The sequence below is a fragment of the Oryx dammah genome, unplaced genomic scaffold, assembly GCF_014754425.2.
Source record: "Oryx dammah isolate SB20612 unplaced genomic scaffold, SCBI_Odam_1.1 HiC_scaffold_11163, whole genome shotgun sequence".
In the NCBI taxonomy this organism is placed as follows: domain Eukaryota; kingdom Metazoa; phylum Chordata; class Mammalia; order Artiodactyla; family Bovidae; genus Oryx; species Oryx dammah.
In genome coordinates this window covers 3,440,082-3,463,087 of record NW_024080556.1, presented here as the reverse complement: position 1 = coordinate 3,463,087, position 23,006 = coordinate 3,440,082, and the positions used below count along the sequence as shown (strand labels likewise).

At 35.3% G+C, this 23,006-nt stretch overlaps 1 protein-coding gene across 1 annotated transcript in view; it reads left to right on the top strand.

The window, feature by feature from the left end:
* The first annotated feature begins 285 nt into the window (after nucleotides 1-285).
* Nucleotides 286-23,006, top strand: part of LOC120860679 (eukaryotic translation initiation factor 3 subunit E) — a 48,139-nt gene continuing 25,418 nt past the window's right edge. The window contains exons 1-7 of the mRNA XM_040236430.1: nucleotides 286-470; nucleotides 5,736-5,850; nucleotides 7,389-7,506; nucleotides 11,707-11,749; nucleotides 13,080-13,184; nucleotides 18,574-18,699; nucleotides 19,364-19,488. Coding sequence (XP_040092364.1) covers nucleotides 381-470; nucleotides 5,736-5,850; nucleotides 7,389-7,506; nucleotides 11,707-11,749; nucleotides 13,080-13,184; nucleotides 18,574-18,699; nucleotides 19,364-19,488 — 722 coding nt within the window. The 5' untranslated portion in view covers nucleotides 286-380. The remainder of the gene's footprint in view (nucleotides 471-5,735; nucleotides 5,851-7,388; nucleotides 7,507-11,706; nucleotides 11,750-13,079; nucleotides 13,185-18,573; nucleotides 18,700-19,363; nucleotides 19,489-23,006) is intronic.

Genomic DNA, 23,006 nt, shown 5'->3' with positions numbered 1-23,006 from the left:
CCTGGAGTAGGAAATGGCAACCCACTCCAGTATTCTTGCCTAGGAAATCCCATGGATCGAGGAGCCTGGTGGGCTGCAGTCCATAGTCACAAGAGTCGGACAGGACTGAGGGAGTAAACGACAACTTCAAGACATCTATTAGTCTTGAAAAAATTTCGCCTGCCGCTCCACCCACGCCCACAGTAGCTAGGAGGGAGGAAGGGACGAGGGAGGGAGGATCTCACGCATGCGCTATTGTTCTCTAAGCGCTTGCGTTTGAGCCCCGCCCCTTTCTTTGACTGGTTTAGCCACTGCACTTGCGCAGTTCAGGACTGTTTGTTCCTTTGTCGGCGCTATCAATAAAGTTTTAGCGAGCGCGCACTTTCCTTTTCCTTGGCAAGATGGCGGAGTACGACTTGACCACTCGCATCGCGCACTTTTTAGATCGGCATTTAGTCTTTCCGTTGCTTGAGTTTCTCTCCGTAAAGGAGGTAAGGGGTTTTTTTGAGCGCGCGGAAGGCGTGGGAATGCGTGAGATGCGAGGTAAGGCCAAAAAGCAGTGGCGGTAGCCTTAGGCCTGACACGTGGGAGGCGGCCGCGAGTTTGGTCTTGAGACGAGCTTTAAGGACCTGCTAGTAGTTCAGCGTCAGCTCTGTTGATTAGCTACGCGGAATTCTGCCGTGAGCAGGGGTAAGGTGACAATACGAAACTCAGGGGCTAAAGGGAGTGATCTCTGCTTCACTTCTTGAGGTGCCGGTGCCGTAGGGACTTCCGCGTCATCCCTCTCAGAAGTTGACGATTGGCTGGCTCTGCTGTAGTAATGCTTGACTAGCTGGCTTCTAGAAGCAAAAAATTTAATTTTTTTTTCGGGCACTGTAGGGAAGGGTGGCTTTGGCTCTGTGCTTTTCCTTGCCGGATGGTTTGGAATGATTTTCTTACACTTATCTAGTTCCTTAGTTTCCGTAAAGTTATGCGTTCTTTGCGAGTATAGTGTTTCTGTAGATAGCCACTTCCTAAAAGCGTCGCATGTTTTGTTCGATGGGAAGGGGGACCCAAAAAATAACAAACCAGCAATTTTTATCTTGAAAGTTGGTTTTCAGCGTATAGATGTACGGACTTCGAGTGATGGGAATTGGTTGCTAATGTTCATTTAGCTATTCAAGATACCTTGAAAAAGTATTTGGTTCTGGACCTCATTTAAAAACATGTCTCAGCCCTAAAAGTTTGAAACTCTTAGGCTTAGTTACACTTTCGTTTATTGGGAAATTGGTGCATTTTAGTAGTTACAATAAAGCGATATTGCTGTGAGGAAAGAATTAGAATATTGACCAGAAAAAATAGACGCGTTCTGTTTCCAGAAGCATATTAAAACTCGAGTCTACTTAGGGCACTCTAGATTTAGGGAGTAGATTTTGTGTGTCCGAACAGCAAAAAAATTAAAAAGCCCTACAAATAAACATTAAATTGTTCTGATAAGTTTTCAGATTTTCCCATGGTGCATTGGACAGGTATAACCCTCAAATTCGTATGAACCTTTTCTAAAAACCTACAGACAACTCTATAGTTGTTGAAATTAGAGAACAGCCAAGTTTATTTTCAATACTGTTCAAAGATGTCTTGTCATATAAAACTTTGTTCTGTCTTGGTTTTTCTTTTATAGGATGTACTTTATATTATAGAGCTTGAATAAAACAGTTTAGTTTGCCATCTGTTGTCTTTTTTGGATAATTGAGGAAGATTCATCAAAGCTCAAGGAATGGAAAAATATCAAACTAGCCAGACTTCTTGTTTAATGGTCTTTACACTTTGGTTTTTTAAGGCAGACAGATGAAAGGGAGGAATACATAAGTGTAAATTAGTTTTTCATTGGGCAAGACCAAAACTGAACAGCTGAGAATCAGTGGGAAATAACAGCTCAAAACGTGTTTTCTTGGAGAGAATATTGGTAATTTGGCTGTAATACTTCGAGAGGCAGATGATGCTGGAATATTTATTTATCAGCCATTAAGTATAGGATTACCATGGAATTATGAGAAATCCAAGATAAAATCTCATCACTAAAAAACTTACCCTTTGGTGGAGAAAGGTCTGTAATTATAAGTCCAAGAGTAATAAATGTCAGAGAAGTACTAGCGGAGTGTTATCAAAATTGAAGAGGTACTATTCTGTGGGCAAAAAGGATTTTGAGGAGGGGAGTCTTTGAGTTTTATAGGCTAGATGGTTAGGATAGATCCTCAGTGATGATGAGGGTATTAATTAAATATATTTCTAGTATGTTGGAGAATATAAGCTCCATGAGAGCAGGAACTGTGTTTTCTCCCTTGTGTTCTCAGTAAAGAGAGTCCGGTATAAAGGCTTTTCATGATTATTTAATAAATGTGTGAATACTTATTTGAAGCTTGATATTCTTTATTCTCAAGTGAAGTAGAAGGCCAGATAATTTTTAAGAGCCTGGGGAATGAGTTGAGACCTGGACTAGAATCCTCTCTCTGTCAGTACTCTCATGCACTTGGTAGCTGTCTTTCCCATCTTGACTAAACCTTTTCTCATGCATCAAGTGTACAACACTTGATTTAGAAAAATCCATGAACTAGTGTGTATAAGCTACTCCATAGTGTTTTCATATAGGAGGCCGCTGCTGCTAAGTCGCTTCAGTCATGGCCAGGCCGTTCTATATGAGAGGGGAGTGAGGCATTCAGTTGGGGTTTTGAGGAGTGAGGTCAAGCATGGAAATGGTGACTGAAGAAACTGACCAAAGACAAGTGCAAGGATTGGTGAGTGTGAAGAGCCTTTGATTGGAAATCTTACATTTATAAGTGGTCATTTTTGAAATGTGAGAAACAGTAGGTTATTTGAGTAGCGTAGACAATGTGGTGGATAAATGCCATCTCAAGATTGATGAAAAAGAATTGCTGATTTGAGAAAAGCAGAGATTTGATTAACATTATTGCCTCGTTCTGAAATATTTTTAATTAACCTTAGCCAGAACATAGAAAAGAGATAAATATTTCCAGTGCTAGCGATTGACATTGAATTCTATTTGGTTGGATAAAATACATGGAATAAATGATAACTACTATAGAGAAGAGCTTTAAAATAGCCAAAACCTGGTGGGCTACAGTCAGTCCATGGGGCCACAAAGAGTCAGACACAACTGAGCACACATTAAAGAGAAGAGCTTGGAAATAGCGAAACTATCCAAACTAATGTGGAAAGTGACAATCAAAAACTGTAAAAATTAGAGGGTGTGTTGAGGGTGATCAAGCATTTCAGAAACAGTGGTAGAAGAGGTGATGAATTTAAGTTAGAAATGTTAGAGATGAGGTACCAGATGAAGGTTGTTATAATTTGCAGGATAAAGAAGCTTTAAGGCTTGAGTTTTTGAAGAATCATCAGTGTAGATGTTGGATTTGTAACGGATGATAGCAGGAAGAGGTGTTGAAAGATTTTTAGTTTATTAATAAGTAGGAGTTGTTTTCAAGAGGTAGATAGACTGAATTGGCCGACTGTATCATGTGAACCAAATACAGCCCTCTCTGCCTGTTTTGTATGGTCTAAGCTAAAAAAAAAACAAATTTAACAGATGAGCATTTGCAGCTGTTCTCAACTATAAAACACTAACTGTACACCAGTTGAGTGAAATTCTTCCTGTCTAGAAAGAATCCCATTCTTCTCATTAGTAGAACTGTGTTATAAAAAATTTTATTCTGTTATATTTTTTAATTTCAAAAAGAAAATTGTAACTTTTCTTTCTTACGGTACTTACATATAGTATTCTTGATTTTCGCGTTTTGGCTCACAAAATTTAAAATGTTTACTATCTTTTCTTTACAGAAAAAGTGTGCCTATAAGATGAAATTTAGAGAGAATGATATAAGTGGGTGTAGATTTAAGAAGGGGCCATTGAGGTCTGACACAGAGCAACAGTGCTTTGGATCTACAGTTGGGAGAAACATTACAAATTAAAGGCTATTGATGAAGTGATGAGAGGTGACATGCCAGGAAAAGGATGTATTCACCTAAGGTTAGAGTTTCCATAGGGCAAACTGAAAGGAAACTTTGTTGTTGTTGTTGTTTTTTAAAGTAAACTTTTTACCAAGTATAACATACATACAGAAAAATGAGCAAATAAAATGCTTTTTTTCCTCCTAAGGAAGCACACTTATGTGTGACCACCATCCAGAATCAAAAAATAAAATGTTGCAAACATCCTAAAAATCTTTCTTCTGACCATTCTTAGTCATTACTCACTCTTCCCAAAGGTAAGCACTAGTTTGATTAGTTTGGCCATTAAAAATTTTATATAAATGGAATTAAGCATTCACCAGCACCTACTGCTTTGTATGACTTCTTTCAACATTGTGAGATTTATCTAAGTTAGGGTGGCAGTAGTTCATTCATTTTCAATTTGGGATGTTAATCCATTGTATGAATATACTGCTGTTGATTCATTCTAATGTTGATAGACTTGGCTGTTACAAATGACGTTTCTGGGAACAGTCTTGGTAATGTCCTTTGAATGTATACACCCATTTATTTTGGGTACCTAGGAGTAGAATTGCTAGGTTAAAGAATATTTTAGCTTTGGAAGATAAAAACAGTTTTCCAAAGAGGTTGTAGTTCTGGCAGCAGAGTAAATTGTTCAGTTTCTCTACATCTATACCAACACTGATATTGTCAGTTTTTTTAGATTTTCGTGTGGTTTTAATTTATATTTGCTTTTTATGAGGAATTAATGAGGTTGAGGACCTTTCTCGGTGTTTATTGGCCATTTGGGTGTACTATTGTGGAGTGCCTATTAAAATCTTACGGCTGTTTTCAGTTGGATTGGATTTTTCTTACTATTTTGTGGGAGTTCTTCATGTAGTTCAGAAGGTTCAGGTTTGATCTCATGGCTGTACCATTTGACCACCTTTATCTTTTCATGTTGTAGAAATTATCTGCATTTTTCTTTGCATGGCAAAACTAGATTTAGTACAAAAATCTTTTGCTGAAATGTTATCATCTTGACTACTTAATTAAAAATTGTTTTTTAATTACTTTACCGTCTCTCTTCCTGAATGCTGCTATGTAAAATCCTTACATGTTGCTCAGTACACGTCTGTTTATGTGAGTTTGCTTATGTATCTATTTGGTCCCAGAACTGTGGGCTAAATTAATGTTTATTGAACTTTTTGCCAAAGCGAAACCTGTTATGACAAGATTGATAGAATGGGCGCTAGTTTTGTTTCAGGAGTGTGGATGGAAAGCATTATAAAGGATTTTAACTATTTAGAGAAGAAGTATATGGACTATAAAGGAGAGACCACCTCAAGGAGAAATGGGTAGGCATCTTGTGGATGTGAGAGTGACTAAGAAGGTAAAACATTTAAGAATTGACTCCTAATTACCTGATTGTGGAAAGATGTCAGCTATACCATGTGCTTCTCAGTGGAGTTGGTATGGTTGTTTATTTACCAAGAGCCTTGTTCTTTCTTGGCTAAAAGGTGACTTGTAGGGACACATAAAAGATCAGAAGTTGGTGAGAATGGTTTTGCTTTATTTTAAAGTTGTTAGGTAAACAAAATATTTTGTCTCTGTAAGTTGATTGCTCGCTTTTCTTGTAGGAGCATGAATTAATAGTATATGATATTTTACTAAAATATTGTAGTTTAGGATATGTTTCCAGGTACACTAATCTTACTATTAACTACTTTTTTTGAGGGAACTTCAATTTATTCATTAGAAAGGTGTTTTTTTGTTTTTTTTTTTTGCAGATATATAATGAAAAGGAGTTGTTACAAGGGAAATTGGATCTTCTTAGCGATACCAACATGGTAGACTTTGCTATGGATGTGTACAAAAACCTTTATTCTGATGATATTCCTCATGGTAAGTTTTGTCATTACATCTGAAGTTTGACATGTGAGCTGAGGGCATGTGTATTAAACAAGTTCTTTCTTATAAAAGAACTTTAGCCAGAAGTTTTAATAATTATTTGAATGATTTAAAAGTTGTTTGCGTGAAAGGTAGTAAATATAAAGGCTACAGGTCTTCAAAAAGAGTATTTTCTTTTGTAAAAGGTGCGAATCTACTTTAAAACATGGTCATCAATGCTTTCGGTATGCATCATCAGAGTGGTACTTACTAATCAGATTGTTTCCTTAGAATTATCTGGGAATGTTGCAGGTTTTTTGGCTAGCATCTTGTGTGCCTTAGAGGTTTCCTGTTTGTCTTGAAGATCTGAGAATAGCCATGGTTCTCAAGAGCTTGGTCCCCAAAACCACCATCTTCAGCTCACCTGAGAGAGCTTGTTAGAAACGGGAATTCTTGTGCACAGATTGACTTAGCCAGAGAAAGTTGGCTAAAGACCAGCCCTCAAATTAGGGAACGACTGTGGTATAGTGTTTTCTAAACCCGTTTTCTGTAGTATTAAGTAAGTAAAGTTGCTCAGTCATGTCCGACTCTTTGCGACCCCTGGTAGGACTCTTTCCTACCTGGTAGGATGGTAGCCTACCAGGCTCCTCTGTCCATGGGATTTTCCAGGCAAGAGTACTAGAGTGGGGTGCCATTTCCTTCTCCAGTAGATATTCTTTGAAAACAAAAAAACACTGCAAGTAGTATGAAAAGATTCTAAGAACTCTTCAGTAGAGAAATAACAATTTGTTCTATTTAAATTGACATTTCTCAACATTTGATCACAGATTCCGTCTGTGTGTGAGAAACACTCTTCTAGTATATACTTTCTAATATATAATGTAGAAATTATCTTAAACATAATCACTGTTTTGACTTCTGCTAAAATTTCCTGCAAGAACCATAGCTCTTTCAATTTTAATTTGTGGTGAAAAAGTAGACTTAATATTTCTCTGAAACTTTAAAACATGCTAACAGGATAGGTTACGTGCAAGTTTTCTCTGACTTCATAGTGCAGTAAAAAGAAACTATAGAATTGTTTGTGAGAGATTGCCGAACTAGATTTATAGTGAAAAGAGAAGTTACTGATTGGATTTAAATTCCATTCAGTCTAGTTGAAAACCTGTAGTAATAAAGTCTGTAAACCCTTTTGGGCCTCTGTTCAGAAACTGGGATAGTCTGCTGAGAGAATGCAATGACAGCGAATATAAAAACACCGAGAATGAAGTCTCTGAAATGTAAAGTTAGGTAATTGGTTCCTCAACAGCTTTTTTCAGGCTGTATCTGTATATTCCTCAGTTTTCTTTGAGAGTAAGAAGAGGGTTTCCTCTGACTTTGTGATGCTAGAAATAAATTGGATCTAGGGGAGTTACTGACTTGGTGGCTTCTGGCATGTGAATATGTTGGGGAGAAATAAATATGTGTGCAATTTAGATAGATTGAAAAATGTCTAAGACATCCTCATAGTTAGCAGTATAATTCAACATTGTAGTACTCCTTTGCATTTTTAATAGCTTTGAGAGAAAAAAGAACAACTGTTGTTGCACAGCTGAAACAGCTTCAAGCAGAAACTGAACCAATTGTGAAGATGTTCGAAGATCCAGAAACTACAAGGCAAATGCAGTCAACCAGGTAGCTTCTTTTTTTTTTTCCGCTTCTTTTTTAAAAAAAGTATTTTATTGAAGTTGCATTGATTTATAATATTGTGTTAATTTCTGCTGTACAACAGAGTGATTCGATTATGCACACACACACACATATATATGTGTGTGTGTGTGTATATATATAGTGTTCTCCAGTATGGTTTTTTCCACAGGATATTGAAAGTAGTTTCTTGTACTGTACAGTAGGTCCTTGTTGGTTATCTGTTATATATATTTAAAGCTTCCATCTGCTAATCCTCCCCTCTCCCCCTGCACCCCCCGCCCCCATGCAACTACAAGTCTGTTCTCTGTGTCTTTGAGTTTATTTCTGTTCTGTAGTTCATTTGTGTCATATTTTACATTCCACATCCAAGTGATGTCATATGATATTTGTCTTTCTGTTTTTGACTTAGTGTGATTTGGGTACAGCCATGTTGTTACAAATGGTGTTACTTCATTCGTTTTATGGCTGAGTAGTATTCCATTGTTTATATATACATCTTTATCCATTCACTTGTTACTGGACATTTTATGTTGTTTTCAAAACAACTTGGTTACTGTGAATAGCGCTGTTACGAACATAGGGGTTCATGTATCTTTTTGAATTACAGTTTTGTTTATATGTATGCTCAGGAGTGGGAATGCTGGGTCATATGGTAGCTCTGTTTTTAGTTTTTTGAGATGCCTCCATACCGTTTTCCACAGTGGCTGCACCAGTTTGCATTCCCACCAACAGTGTAGGAGGGTTTCCGTTTGTCCACAGCCTCACCAACATTTATTGTTAGACTTCTTTTAATAATGGCCATTCTCACTGCTGTGACATGGTACCTCACTGCAGTTTTGATTTGCATTTCTTTAATAATTAGCAGTGTTGGGCACATTTTCATATGCCTGTTGGCCATCTGTATGACTTCTTTGGAGAAGTATCTATTTAGACCTTCATGCCTTTTTTCAGTTGGGTTGCTTGCTTTGTGGTTGTTGAGTTATGTGAGCTGTCTGTATTTTTTTGTTTGTTTTTGCCACATTGGGTGGCATGTAGGATCTTAATTCACCAACCAGAATTCAGACCTGTTCCTCCTGCAGTAGAAGTGAGAAGTCCTGAGCACTGGACCACCAGGGAATTCCCTTATGAGCTGTTTGTATTTTGGGAAATTAAGCCTTTGTTGGGCGCATCATTTGTAAATATTTTTTCCAATCAGTGGATTGTTTTTTCATTTTGCTTATGGTTTCTTTTGCTGTACAAAAGCTTATAAATTTGACTAGGTCCTCTTTGTTTATTTCTGTTTTTACTTCTATTGCCTTCAGGTAACCTCTCCTTAATTTGAATTCTAAAATTCTCTTTTCTGGATTAATACAAACATTAATTCATGTTTTATCTAGTAACTCAGTCTTGGTCTAAATGATCACTTTGTTTACTTTCCTTTATCTTTATTGTGTAGGGACCAAGAAGTCCTTAATTATAACTGATAATACTAAATGTTTTTAGAACTTCTTGACCAGTTAATCCAGATCTCATTATACTGAGCACCTCCACCCCTCTTTCCAGGGACTTCTGGGAATGTCTGGAGACATTTTCGGTTGTCACAACTGGAGAGGTGCTGCTAGCATCTAAAGAGAGGCCAGGAATGCTGCTGTACATCCTACAGTGCATCAGATATTATCCTCCCTTTCCCCTAAAGAATCACCCAACCCAAAATGTCAGTAGTGCTGAGGGTGAGAAACTCTGTGCCTAGGGAGGACCTGTTTGGGAAATCCTGAGCTCTCTTATCACATTGCATATCCTTCCATGCTCAGCCCAAGGAGGGTGGTGGAGAGCTGATAGGTTATTTTTTTATTTATGACTTCCTCTTAGCTAGAAGTAGACTTATTGTTTGGTTTCCAAAGAAAGTACTCTGACTTTACTTAGTGAAGACCTTTGTGTCATTAAAAATGTTTAAAAATAAGATCTTCTAGTAAAATTGAATATTGCCATCATGGAAAATCTTTTCTATCAATATATTCACTTGAGGAGTTGTTCAGGATTTTACCATGTTGCACCTTGAGTTCTTATGATATATCATTGAACCAAATTTTTAGAGTGATTGGCTCTACGTTTTTATTTGTGATTTGAGAAAGTGTTACCAGATATTTCTTTTTAGAAAAGCAGCAAGTACTATAATATACTTGCTATACATACATACTATACATGTACATACTATAATGTACCATATTATACTGCATATATATACACACAAAGATAGTTATATCTTAAAAAACTATTATCTGTGTTTCCATATATTTGTATATAGCTTTCCCTGTTTGTGTTTATTTGTATACACTTAGAATTAAGTCCCATAAGTGCCCACAAAGGGACAGCTGAAATAATCTAGATGTTAGGATACAAAGAAAATTTAAGATTTAAATTCTAAGCTTAGTGTAGTCTGAACAACTGGGAAGTAATTGGATTAGGGTATGAATAAGAAAATACCGATTTGTTCACCAAATTGTCAGAAGAGAGAACTCTTTGTGACTTAATAAACAATAAATTGGAAATAAATGAAAGGATGAAATTATGGGTTAAAATCATAATCTTAAGTTTATAACCTTTTCATTTTCACATTAATAACCTCTCCCCACCAAGTCCCCATTTTAAAATGTCATTGAACATATAGTACTGTACTTCTCATACTTGCCCAGAAATACCCAGTTAGCTAGAGGACAGTGATTATATACTTTATAATATAAAGGGTGTAACACAAAGTTCTTCACTGTGATCTACAGCAAGTATTAAGTGAGGGTTTTTTTTTTTTAATCTTTTTATGTTAAAATGTTGTAAATGTTTCTATTATAATATGCTCATATCCCCTCCCCATTAAACCTTCAAGTAAAATTATGCTCCCAAAGACATGCCTCAGTATTCATTCTTGCAGTAAACATAAGGAAATGGTTTCATTCTTGAAAATGTGCAGAAGGCGGGCAACTCTGCCACCTGTCATTTGTCCCTTGGTGTCTTTGTCACCAGTTTGTTTTTTACTAGCCTGCCAGCATCTCAAGTTATGCTAATTTTAGAAAAGTTAAATTGGGTTTTTTGACACTTTGGTATGAATTGTATATTGATAGAATGTGTAGCACAGATAGCCTGTAAGTTAACTCCTTGCAAGAAAAGTTATGACCAACCTAGATTACATATTCAAAAGCAGAGACATTACTTTGCCGACTAAGGTCCGTCTAGTCAAGGCTATGGTTTTTCCTGTGGTCATGTATGGATGTGAGAGCTGGACTGTGAAGAAGGCTGAGCGCCAAAGAATTGATGCTTTTGAACTGTGGTGTTGGAGAAGACTCTTGAGAGTCCCTTGGACAGCAAGGAGATCCAACCAGTCCATTCTAAAGATAGCCCTGGGATTTCTTTGGAAGGAATGATGCTGAAGCTGAAACTCTAGTACTTTGGCCACCTCATGGCGAAGAGTTGACTCGTTGGAAAAGACTGATGCTGGGAGGGATTGGGGGCAGGAGGAGAAGGGGACGACAGAGGATGAAATGGCTGGATGGCATCACTGACTTGATGGACGTGAGTCTGAGTGAACTCCAGGAGTTCGTGATGGTCAGGGAGGCCTGGCGTGCTGTGGTTCATGGGGTTGCAAAGAGTCAGACACGACTGAGCAACTGAACTGAACTGAACTAAGCATGATTTATTAGTCTTATAAATTTGCCAAATCACTGTCCTTATGAAAAATAGTAACATTGTGGAGGGGGGCAAAATTAATATATAGGATTAATTCATGCTTGTTTGTATTGCCCATTTATTTCCTTCTCCATTCTAATATATTATCAATTAGAAATGTGTCCTCAAGAGAGCAGGTAGCATTTTCAGTAGGTTACCACCTAAATAGATCTCACTGATGTCACTATAAGAATAGTCAGAATGTTCTGGTTTTATTACCTGAAAAACAGATCATGTGGTGAATCAGAACATATGGTTTTCAATTAGGGCTTAAGAAATCTCAAAGTGAAATTTTAAACTTTAGTTTTCCTTGACTTCCTGTTCATTATTTTCGAAACATGTAATGTTCTGTTTATTTCTGGAAGTCTTATTTTTAGTGTTAAATATTTAAATAATTATATGGTTTTATCTGAGTAATAAGATAGAAGATAAATATGCTTGTTTTCTGTGGCCTGTGAAAGATAGTAATTTTAAAATTTTTTTATTAAGGGATGGTCGAATGCTGTTTGACTACCTTGCAGACAAGCATGGTGTAAGTAGTCTTTTAAAAAACTGTTTAGTTGTCATGTTGTAATAAAGGTAATTAAAGAACAGTGCTGAATAGTTAGATTCATGGCTTGAAAAAGATGTAATTTCCTGATTAATGTGTTAGACATAAGACCAGGTATGTTTTTGAAGCTTTAAAAATTAGTCTTGATTGGAAAATAATATGCTTTTAATTACGTTTAGATAACATGTTAGCTTTTTGTATTTCTGATGGATTAACAAGTAGGTAAAACAGAACTAAATTTGAATTAAAATGCCTTGGAGAATAGCATTAAGTAACACTTTGGCTGCCTTGTGGAATGTAGTAGCCGTTGACATTATCAAGACCTTTATAAATCCTCAGATAAAGGAATGTTGTTATAGGCTTGCCTAGTCATTTTCTAGTCTCCTTCCCTTGCATTAACTCAAAGTGTGTGTATAATCATTTGCATATAATTAATTATTTAGCTTGCATTCAAGTTTTACAGAGAAGGCAATGGCAACCCACTCCAGGACTCTTGCCTGGAAAATTGCATGGTCGGAGGGGCCTGGTGGGCTGCGATCCATGGGGTCGATAGGAGTCAGACACGACTGAGCGACTTCACTTCACTTTTCACTTTCATGCATTGGAGAAGGCAATGGCAACCCACTCCAGTGTTCTTGCCTGGAGAATCGCAGGGATGGGGGAGCCTGGTGGGCTGCCGTCAGTGGGATCGCACAGAGTCGGACACGACTAAAGCGACTTAGCAGCAGTAGCAGCAAGTTTTATCTTTTATTTAACACATAATTATTGTAACAGGAGGCATGTTGACTACTGTGCATGATTACTTTTTCTAGTTTCTATGTAAAATGTTTTGATATATTTGTTAATGTTCTAGTTTGGAGCCTTTGTCTTAGATTTCTCCTCTTTCACTAGGTTTGCATCATAAACTCTAAAAATGGATGTAATTTGGGGGCCAGTTTTTGCAGGGAACTGAAATTTACTGTACACATTATTTATACAGAATGAGAAAATCTTAACAGGGATGCATATGCTAGATAGTTGTGTAAGCTCCTTTACCAGCTAAGGGATTCACACATCAGACCTTCAGCTGTAATTCAAGTTTGTATCACAACAATGAAGGTGTTACAATTCATAACTTAGGCCAGAACTGTGAATGTGAAATTCAATAATTCCTAATATATATTTTAAGGGTCATTTGGTTTTCTGATATTGGGCTGGGAGAGGGATCAGTTTTTGAAAGAATTGCCATCTGGGGACATTGGAAAGAGTAAATGGTTTGAATCTTAAAACTCAAAATTAAGAAGAATAACCTAAGCTTTTTTTCTTTTTTTAGTTCAGGCAGGAATATTTAGATACACTGTACAGGTATGCAAAATTCCAGTATGAATGTGGAAATTACTCTGGAGCTGCAGAATATCTTTACTTCTTTAGAGTGTTGGTAAGTAATCTTTTCTTTTCCTTTTCCCTCTCTTTTGTAGGTTGCCTTGGTTCTTCAAAACAGGTCTATAGATTTGGGTCTGTTCATTAAGTTTTCAGCCATCATTGGCAAAAGAAAAAATAAACTTTCAACAGAAGCCAAAGAGAAACAGGAAACCTTAAGTCAGGGCCTCAAAATTTGGAGGGAAATTTAGCTTGTCCTTGAAATCCAAAAGTAGGAACCACTAATTTGTCATTTTATATATAGTTGTATGATTTTAACATTAGTAGAGTTCTATCATGTAATAGATTTGTTATAATAATACTGCCCGGCACAGTGAGTGGCACATTTTGGGTGGCATATTACTTAATTTTTAGTGAGTAAATCTATTATTGCTAATTTTACTTCAGCGTTTTATGCTGCACGTATTCCTTAAATACGTGTTCTAAACAGCTGTGGAATTCTAATGATATTTTAAAAAGATTTTATGCCTTAATAGTATCTTTTTCTACTTTCTGCCCCTCAGGTATTAGACCATAAACTTCAGTTTTTTTTTTCCCCATTTTGTAGGGAGTAGATGAGTTTAAATGGTATTGCTAGGTAATAGCAATTTGTCTTATTTGACAAGTTCTAGTTTCATTGCTTTTGTCAGGTAAAGAGAGCTGCGTGAAGCTAAAGGAAAAATCAGGCTTCACACTGACAGATTTCTTTCTCATTCTGTCTTCTGTTTAGGTAATTATATTAATAAATGCCTTCTAAAATTTCCAGAATTCTCATTTTAACTAGCTTCTCATTTGAGAAATTATAATTTGTTACTTTGGTTTAGTAAGAAACTGCTTACATTTCTGATAACTCTAGTTAATCCTAGAAGTTGGGAAATTACCTCTTAAGACAGGGACTTTTTGTTTTCTAACCTTGGAACAGTCCCTTCTTTCTGTCTCTGTTTTCTGGTACCTTTTTCTTTTAGCCCCACATGTCACAAAGAAAACATTCAATGGCTGCTATCTTTGGTTGTTTTCTAGGAAATTAAATTTTCCTTTTTTTGTAAGGGAAGGAAGAGTTTGGTGTTATTAAATAAATCTTACTCTTTAAAAAAATACTTAGACAACTTTGTTTTTTAAAAGTACCATCCTTTCAAAGAAATAGATTTCACTTTATTTCTGAGTTTGATTTGAAAATAAATTTTTTTTTTTCTTTTACTCCTATTTGTAAATGAATTCTTAATTTGCAGTTTAGCTGTGGTTAGCTTGCAAGTGCATTGAAGGTAATGGATGATGCTAAATTTGTAGTGGCTTATCAGAAAATTCCATCAGTTTTACTTTTAATATTATGAAGGATTTAAGAGAGCAAAAGTTGATTACTTTGGAAATGTAAACAGCTTAGAAGAGGATTGTAAAATCAGAAGCCTGATATGATTACAGGTACATGAAAAGAGTTGGTTATTCATATCATTTGTTAATGCTGGGAGTGAATTTTGAGAATGAAGATTTAGTGTCATGTTAGAGTTCTAGCACAGTAAATTTATTGTTGCTGGTCAGTGAGTGAATGTGCCATTTTGCTAAGACATGGAAACTTAAGGTACCTGCTGGAAATCCAGATATTGAAACTCTTCTAGCATATCCACCCTTGAAAGCAGGTTGGTATGAAGAGCCAACTGTAATGACATGGACTTGAGCCAGAGTAGTATGCATGAACCTTTTGGGAATTAAAAAACTTGCTGCACTGCTACAAAAAGCTTTTTATCCTAACATGTATTACATATTTTAGTTTTAATAGTATTATTATGTTTATGTAGTATGGTTTAGTCTGAAAATTTCTGCATGTGATTCATGTATGGGGCCTCCCTGGTAGCTCAGATAGATGGTGTATACTTTAAAAGTTTGCAGAATTTTTATATTTACTTTTGTAAAATATGAAGATCTCAGTTGGTTTCCTGTCTTTAAAAAATTCTGGATTGATCTTAAGCTTTTGTATCACCTGGCAAATCTTGTGATAGAACTCAGATGACATTCCAGTGGTTGAATACCATGGTCCAGATACAAAATTACTGTTTTATGTTAAGAATCAAAATACAGTGATTGGACAGTACTCAGAAATTAGGTGCAATTCACCTTAAAGTTTTTGTCCCATCTTGTGCCACAGAAAAATTGAGTTACATGGAGTTGGTTATTTCATGTTGGCATATTGATAAAGGCTAACCAAGCTAAGTTTTAAGCTGTTTTATTTTACTTTTTCTTTTGATATAGATAGACACCATTATAAAATCTATGTATTTGTTTGAGATCTTCTTAATAGCAAAGAAAATCCTATATTAGATTTGAGATAAATACTGTCGGTGTTTTTGCTTATTGGTTATTTAATTTTATTTTTTTGCAAAGGACCTGTTTTCATTTCTAAATTCTTTCCTAGTGGTTGATTAGTCTTTTAAATCTATGGTTAGGGAAACATAAGCTATGAAAGAACCATTGTAACTATGATCTGAGATTAGAATTTGACTCTCTGAGTGACCTATTGTAGGTTAGTGTTGTATAAATTAAAGCTGTGTGACCCTAGAATCTACTTTTATTTTAAAAAGATTTGGTGGCTTTTAGAAAATACCAACTAGTACTTAAATGCATCCTCTTTGCGAAACTTCTTTGAATAATACTGTAAGAAATTCATTAATTTAAATTGAAATGGTGGAATAAATTTGGTAGGAATTTTGGAAATTTTTTTGTTTTGAAAGTTATTATCACTGTATTTTAATTATTTTGTTATAATTTGTCCTCACTGTGGTCTTTGGTCTGGCTTCAAAATATAACCCCTCCCCTCATCCAACAGCTATTTGAAATAAAAGTAATTTTAAGATGCTCGGACTGTTGGTGATCATATTTGTGTATGTGATTCACTTAGAATTTAAAATTTCCTACCCTTCAGTACTTGTCATTCAATTTAAAGGTACTTGTCCTTGACTCAAGAAAGTTTGAGTAATGATGATTTGCTGGATTTTAAAAATCTTTTCATTTCTTTTTTTTTTAGTGTATTTATTTGTTTATTTTGAGTTTTAGAATCTTGACTGAAGATTTGGATCTGATGTGCTCTGCTTGTCACTGTAAAAGATGTGTATTTCATACATCGTTCATCCCATTTTAACATCTAAAATTGAGATGTGTCCTAAATTGACCTAAAATAATTAATACACCTTAAAATTGATGACATCTTAAATTTCAGTGAAATATTAGTACTTAGATTTCTTTGTAAGGATCAAACATCTTCTCCTTTGTAATTTGAACAATAGTTTTATGGATATTTGTGTCAAGTGTTTAATTTCAGTAAGTTTTAACATGCACATACCTGTGCAGCTACCACCAAATCAAGATAAAGAATATTTTACCCCAGAAAGACCCCTTGTTTCCATTTGCAGTCATACCTCATCTCTTGTTCCATCTACTGATTGGTTTCCATCCCTATTAGAGTGGCCTTCTAGAATTTCATATTAAGAGGAATGACATTTTTAAGCTTGTGCCTGGCATATTTTGACTAGCAAGTTTTTGAGATGTCTTTGTGTTATTGTATGTATCAGAAGTTTGATTCTTTACATTCTAGGAATATATTAGTTTTTCTGTTCATTCATTAATAAACATTTGGATTAGTTCTGGATTTTGTCTGTTATATTCATATACAAGTTTTTTTGTGGACATAAATTGTAACAATAATAAGAACCAGTGGTTTCATTATGTTTCCAATTTTAATTTGCAAATTCTTCTGTGCTATTTTCCTGTTCTAAGAGTTGGTTAGTGTTGCAAATTCAGTCTGCTATTTGCCTGATCTAAGAGTTTGCCTGTTCTAAGAGTTTGTTATATATTTTTCAGTATATTTGGGTTATTGCTGTCAAAGAAAGACTCAGTGTAGGCTGAGTTTGAATTATGTGTGGTTTTAATCCTCATTGTTAAGGCAACCTATAGTACTGTAGTACTCTGTATCGTCATTTCTATTCTCATTATTGTTGTGGTAATGACTCACATTTTCTGAGTTTTTATTATGTGTCAGATGATGATGTAATATTCTTTACATGTATTATGTCATCTAACTCATACAACAGTTGAGGTGGGTTCTGATAGTATCTTCATTCTATAGATGAAGAACCTAAAGCTCAGATGGTTCAGCTGTTTGTAGTGGTAGAGCCAGAATTATTAGTGGTTGGATTTCCAGTCCTGCCCATACAATTTTATATAACTTGTAATTATAATATGTACTAATGGTACTTTACAATTAATACCACCGTGTAAATGCTTCAATGAAAAAGGTATTCTGCCTCCAGTACACTCACTTGCTTCTGCTGCTTTAGCACAGTTGAGAGTCATTATATAATCAGCTTTTCTTTGCCTTGTTCTTTGAGAGTCCAGCTTTACTTGTTTTTGTTGTTAACCTAGTCTTTATAGATGTTTGGGTTTATGATACTCTTCTGCCAATGGCAAGAGGAGATAGCATGGCCCTCATTTCTCTTTTTTTGTAGGTTAAAATTGCAGTGTGAAATTTATAGCTTTTATGAATAGAGGTATAATTTTCAACAAGTTATGCTCTCCATGCATCATTTTTGCCCTCTTTTTTAATGAAGATAAAATTTTATTTACCTTTCATGGTTTTAGGATTGTATAAGAAAATGAACTTTTGTTGCTCATTGCATATTCCTTTGATAATTATTAATGTTATTGGCCAATACACCTGCTTTTCTTTCTGTGACTTTTTACATTTGTATTATAATTTGGAAAGCTTTTTGTTCTGAAAAACTTTTTTTAATTGTAAATGAGATCCACAAGTCTTTATTTCCATATCTTTACTCCAGAAAGTTTTAGCAACAAATTGCTTCTGTATCTTAACTCCTGGCAAAGATTTAGGGCTCTAAAATTCGATTAATTGTGTATGTGCTGTGCTGTGTACTTAGTCACTCAGTCGTGTCTAACTTTTTTCAACTCCATGGACTGTAGGCCACCAGACTCCTCTGTCCATTGGGATTCTCTAGGCAAGAATACTGGAGTGGGTTGCCATGCCCTTCTCCCTGGGATCTTCCCAGCCCAGGGATTGAACCCAGGTCTCCTGCATTGCAGGCAGATTCTTTACCATCTGAGCCACCAGGGAAACCCTGATTAAGTTATCTGAAATGGATTATGCTAAAACACTGGTGCTGTATCCTAGTTTTAGGTTACTCTTTATTTTCTGATCTAGACTGAATATCAAAGACCTGAGTATTTTTAGTAAATTAAGTTAAATGAAAGCTGTTTGAGTCAGCTTAACCAGTGTGATCCAAATAAAGGGCAGTTTGGGGAAGAGAGCTTTAGATTTTTTAGTAGGCTGGGTGGATACATAGGGTATAACATTATCTATTCCTCTGGAGTATTCAGAATATAATTAATTATGATGGCTTCAACAGGTTCCAGCAACGGATAGAAATGCTTTGAGTTCACTCTGGGGAAAACTGGCCTCTGAAATCTTAATGCAGAATTGGGATGCAGCCATGGAAGACCTGACACGGCTAAAAGAGACCATAGATAATAATGTGAGTTACACCTTTTTAAGGTGATTCTCTGAAATTTCTATGTATCCTTCATACTTTGATAGGAAAAACACTGTGTACTTTTAAAAGGAAGGAAGAATGGGAGGGAGGAAGATTAAACTAAAATGTTCACCTGACTTAAAAATCACAGTGGGTTAGTGGGTTGATTAATTTTACTGAATCTCCTTGAAGGAAGTTGTCAAACCTCTTTTGGCTCTTAGAGAAAATAACTCGGCTTTCATTTTTGTTAGAGCTATAATGCCTCTTTTACCTGTTTCAGTGGAAAAGACATAATACTCTTACCGCTACCCTTTATTGAAAGTCCTATGCAGAAGACATTTTTCATCTCCTATTAGTGTCTAATAAAACCTCTTTTATGGAGTATTTAATTTAATGCTTGCTTTTAAAAATGTTTTCTGAAATGAGTGTAACTTAGAGGCTCTGTAAAAATGGCTTAGTGGACATTGTTGAATTTGTCTTGGAGAACAGAGAAATTTTGCATGTCAAGGGTCATGTAGAGAGCAGAGTAGTCTAGGAGATTGGACTTTGATCATAATCACAGTGTGCATGCTTTAGAAGGTTCTCATTTTATATTAGCAATAATTTATTCCCTTTCCTCTTTCTCATATATTAATATTTCCTTTGTATACATTTTTTAATCCTTTAGTCTGTGAGTTCTCCACTTCAGTCTCTTCAGCAGCGGACGTGGCTCATTCATTGGTCTCTGTTTGTTTTCTTTAATCACCCCAAAGGGCGCGATAACATTATTGATCTCTTCCTTTACCAGCCACAGTAAGTTATTTCACTGTATTTTTAAAAAATATTTATTTGTTTATTTATTTGGCTGAACTGTGTCTTTGTTGTGGCATGGGGGAGCTTTTAGTTGTGGCATGTGGGATCCAGCTCCCCAACCAGGGATTGAACTGGGCCCCCTGCATCGGAGCCACAGTCTTAGCCACTGGACCACCAGGGAAGTCCCCACTGTATAATTTTCACTTTAATTATATGAAATCAAATGGAATTTTTAGAATTTAAAATGTACTTCTAACATTTAAATTTGTTTTCACGTTTTTTTCCCTTCTTCATGTGGTAGATGTGCTTGTTCATGGAAAAAGCTTACATATAACTCTTAAGTAAATTATTTGATAAAAGTACATTCTGAGCCCTTTAAAGTGCTCTTTAAGTGTGGTCCCTGGGCCACCAGCATCAGTATTTTGCAGAATCTCAGGCCTTATCCTAGAAGACCTGAATAGAATCTTCTATGTAACAAGAATCCAGGTAATTCATACTTCCATGAAAGTTTCAGAATTAGAAGGCTTTTAGGCTGTATTATTTGGAAGGAAGATAATACATCCCAAGAATCCCTTTTATATCATCTTTGCTCTATCATCCAGCTTTTGGTAACAAGAAGTACACTGCTTTGTGAACTATACTGTTCTATCATTAGGTAGAAGTCATTTTTAAAATTTATTCTTCCATTTGAGATAAATGCCTCTGAATCTTCTGCCTGTTATTTCTTAATATTTTGGTTGGAGCAACAGAAAACAAGACTTACTTTATGAAAATATTTCAGATACCTGAAGATAATTTTCCTTATTTTTCTTTCCTTCAAGCTAAATATATCTGGTTTTATCAAGTAATGTAGTTGGTTACGTTCTTTAGTATTATGGCTGCTGTTCTTAGATAACCACCAGTTTATCCATAGCCTTTAAAAAATCTGGATGTTTAAAATGGAAAGCTTATTCTAGAATATCTAAGCTTTATAGAAAGCAGTGGCAGTATTAGCTTCGGTGACCAGTGCATATACTTTTATTAATTTAACCCAAGATTTCATTAACTTTTGTTTCTAGGTATGACTTACTAACTGCATTGTTGGCTAAATCACACGTAAATACTTTGAGCCATATTTCTGTTATTTTTAACCTAAATTAAGATAGAGATCCTAATACGTTTCACTTGATTTCTGCTTATTGTTGTCTGTCAAATTAAAATTTTAATTTTTTTCTAAAATGTGTATTTACTTTACAGAAGTATAGTTTAGGAATTTATGGTGTAATACCCTTTTAATATAAAATCAGTGAATATTGAACAACCTGTATTTTTTGTGTGATTTTCTAAGTTTTAAAATTAAGGCAGTAGTACTCTAGCAATATTTTTGCATAAGTTGATGAAATATAATCATCTAAACTGATCACGTTAGTAACCATGTTCTCTAAATGCTCAGTTTATTAAGATTTTTAAGACTGAAATATTTGAGTTCTTCAGTTAAGTTGTTAACATGAACATCTAAACTTTAAATTTAAGAGAAATTGTTATTGGTGGTGATAAAGATGAAAAATATTTGCCAACCAAGAAGTGCCAGTAATTTTTAAATGTAGAAACAGGGAGCCAGTTTTAAATGGTATAAATTGTGTTTTCTGCATTAAATGCTAAATATTCCCCTAAATCTGGCAAATAGAAGCACTTTTATCAGAAATCTGCTTGGCCTATTTTCTGTATTAATATTATAACTTAAGTTCAGTGTTAGTGTATTTAGTCAGTATTTGCATGATAGTGAAAGTTACTCAGTTGTGTCCGACTCTTTGTGACCCCATAGACTATACAGTCCATGGAATTCTCCAGCCCATAATACTGGAGTGGGTAGATTTTCCCTTCTCCAGGTGATCTTCCAAACCCGGGGATCAAACCCAGGTCTCCTGCATTGCAGGCGGATTCTTTACCAGCTGAGCCACAAGGGAAGCCTTTGTATCATGATACACTAGTCCAGTTTGTTAAAACTGAACACAGGCAAGGAAGTTTTTGTAACAGGAAATTATTTTGATCTTTCCTTGAAAAAGCAAAAACTACATGGCATTAAGTGAGGTAGAAGACAGAGTATGATTCCAGCATTAAATTTTAAATGTAAATTACAAAAGAGAAAATTTTTTATAACTTACATGGTTTACAGTTATTTATTTTATTAGAGATTATAGCATTCAGGTATGCCATCTAGATTCACAATAGTCGCTAAAGCGGGCATAAAAGCTTGTTTCTATCTGAGCTGCTGTTCCTCCTTAAAGAAACCCTCTTTGTAGGAAATTGAAGGTTGCTCAGTCTTGTCCGACTCTTTGCAACCCTAGGAACTATACAGTCCATGGAGTTCTCCAGGCCAGATACTGGAATGAGTAGCCTTTCCCTTCTCCAGGGGATCTTCCCAACCCAGGGATCAAACCCAGGTCTTCTGCATTGCAGGCAGATTCTTTACCAGCTGATGCACCAGGGAAGCCCCCAGAATTTTATAGTTGGATACACTTTGCTGTATGTAATAATAGATTGTAATCTAGAAAGTTATAGTACATTTGTTGCATTAAATAAGCTCTTAGAAAAGGTTAAAAAAGGAAAGTCACTGTGTACTAAAGTAAGATCGTACAAGGATGTTATATTTTTTTCTGACTTTTGATATAGGAAGCCCACAACTTTATTTGGTAGTATTTTAGGCATTTATTTGCAAAGAAAAAAGCTGAACCAACCTCAAAAAAACTGATGTATAAAACCAACATGCCATCATTTGCTATGAGAAGTGCTAAGAGGAACTAAGAACATGAAACATTGACCAGATTGTTCTGACCCTATAGGTTTAATATTTATATAGGAAGTTACAGAGTACAGAAGATTTCTTTATGAATACTTGGAATCAGGATAGAATATTAATTTATGTGACTAGAATGTTTAATAGCACGATCAGATTAACATATCCATTTCCACAATATTTTTGTCGCTAGGTCTATCCAGGATCCAGGTCAGGAACATGTTTTGGTGTGTATGTCACCCTAAATATTTGAGTGGGCTTTTCCAAGATTTGGTTTTTTCTGTACTTCTCTTTTTATGATTCTGTTTCAGATCACTGCCTCTCCATTTGCTCCCATCTTCTTTCTTTCCCGGTCCCTAGTGTTGATTTAAATATTTTTTATCAAGTTCTCAAGTCTTCCTGATAATGATAGTTTTCTCTTACTAAATTGATGAGTACTACCTATCTTTAATTTTAAACTATCCATGCATCTTATGAAAAAAGATGTTTTGTAAGAATTTCAAATTCAAAAATTAAGGATATAGTTCTCAGTATTTATGGAGATTAATCAGTCATGCATTCAAATGAGGAGAGATTAAAAATAAAATTGTCATGTAGTATTTTGCCTCCCTTCTGAATGATAAACCTGTAAGATTGTCTTATGAATTTATTAATATCTCTAAAGTCATGAGTGGAAGTATGAACCTTCCCTAAATGAGCAAGTTTTATTCAGACATTGGATACTGTAATATCTGGCTCTAAT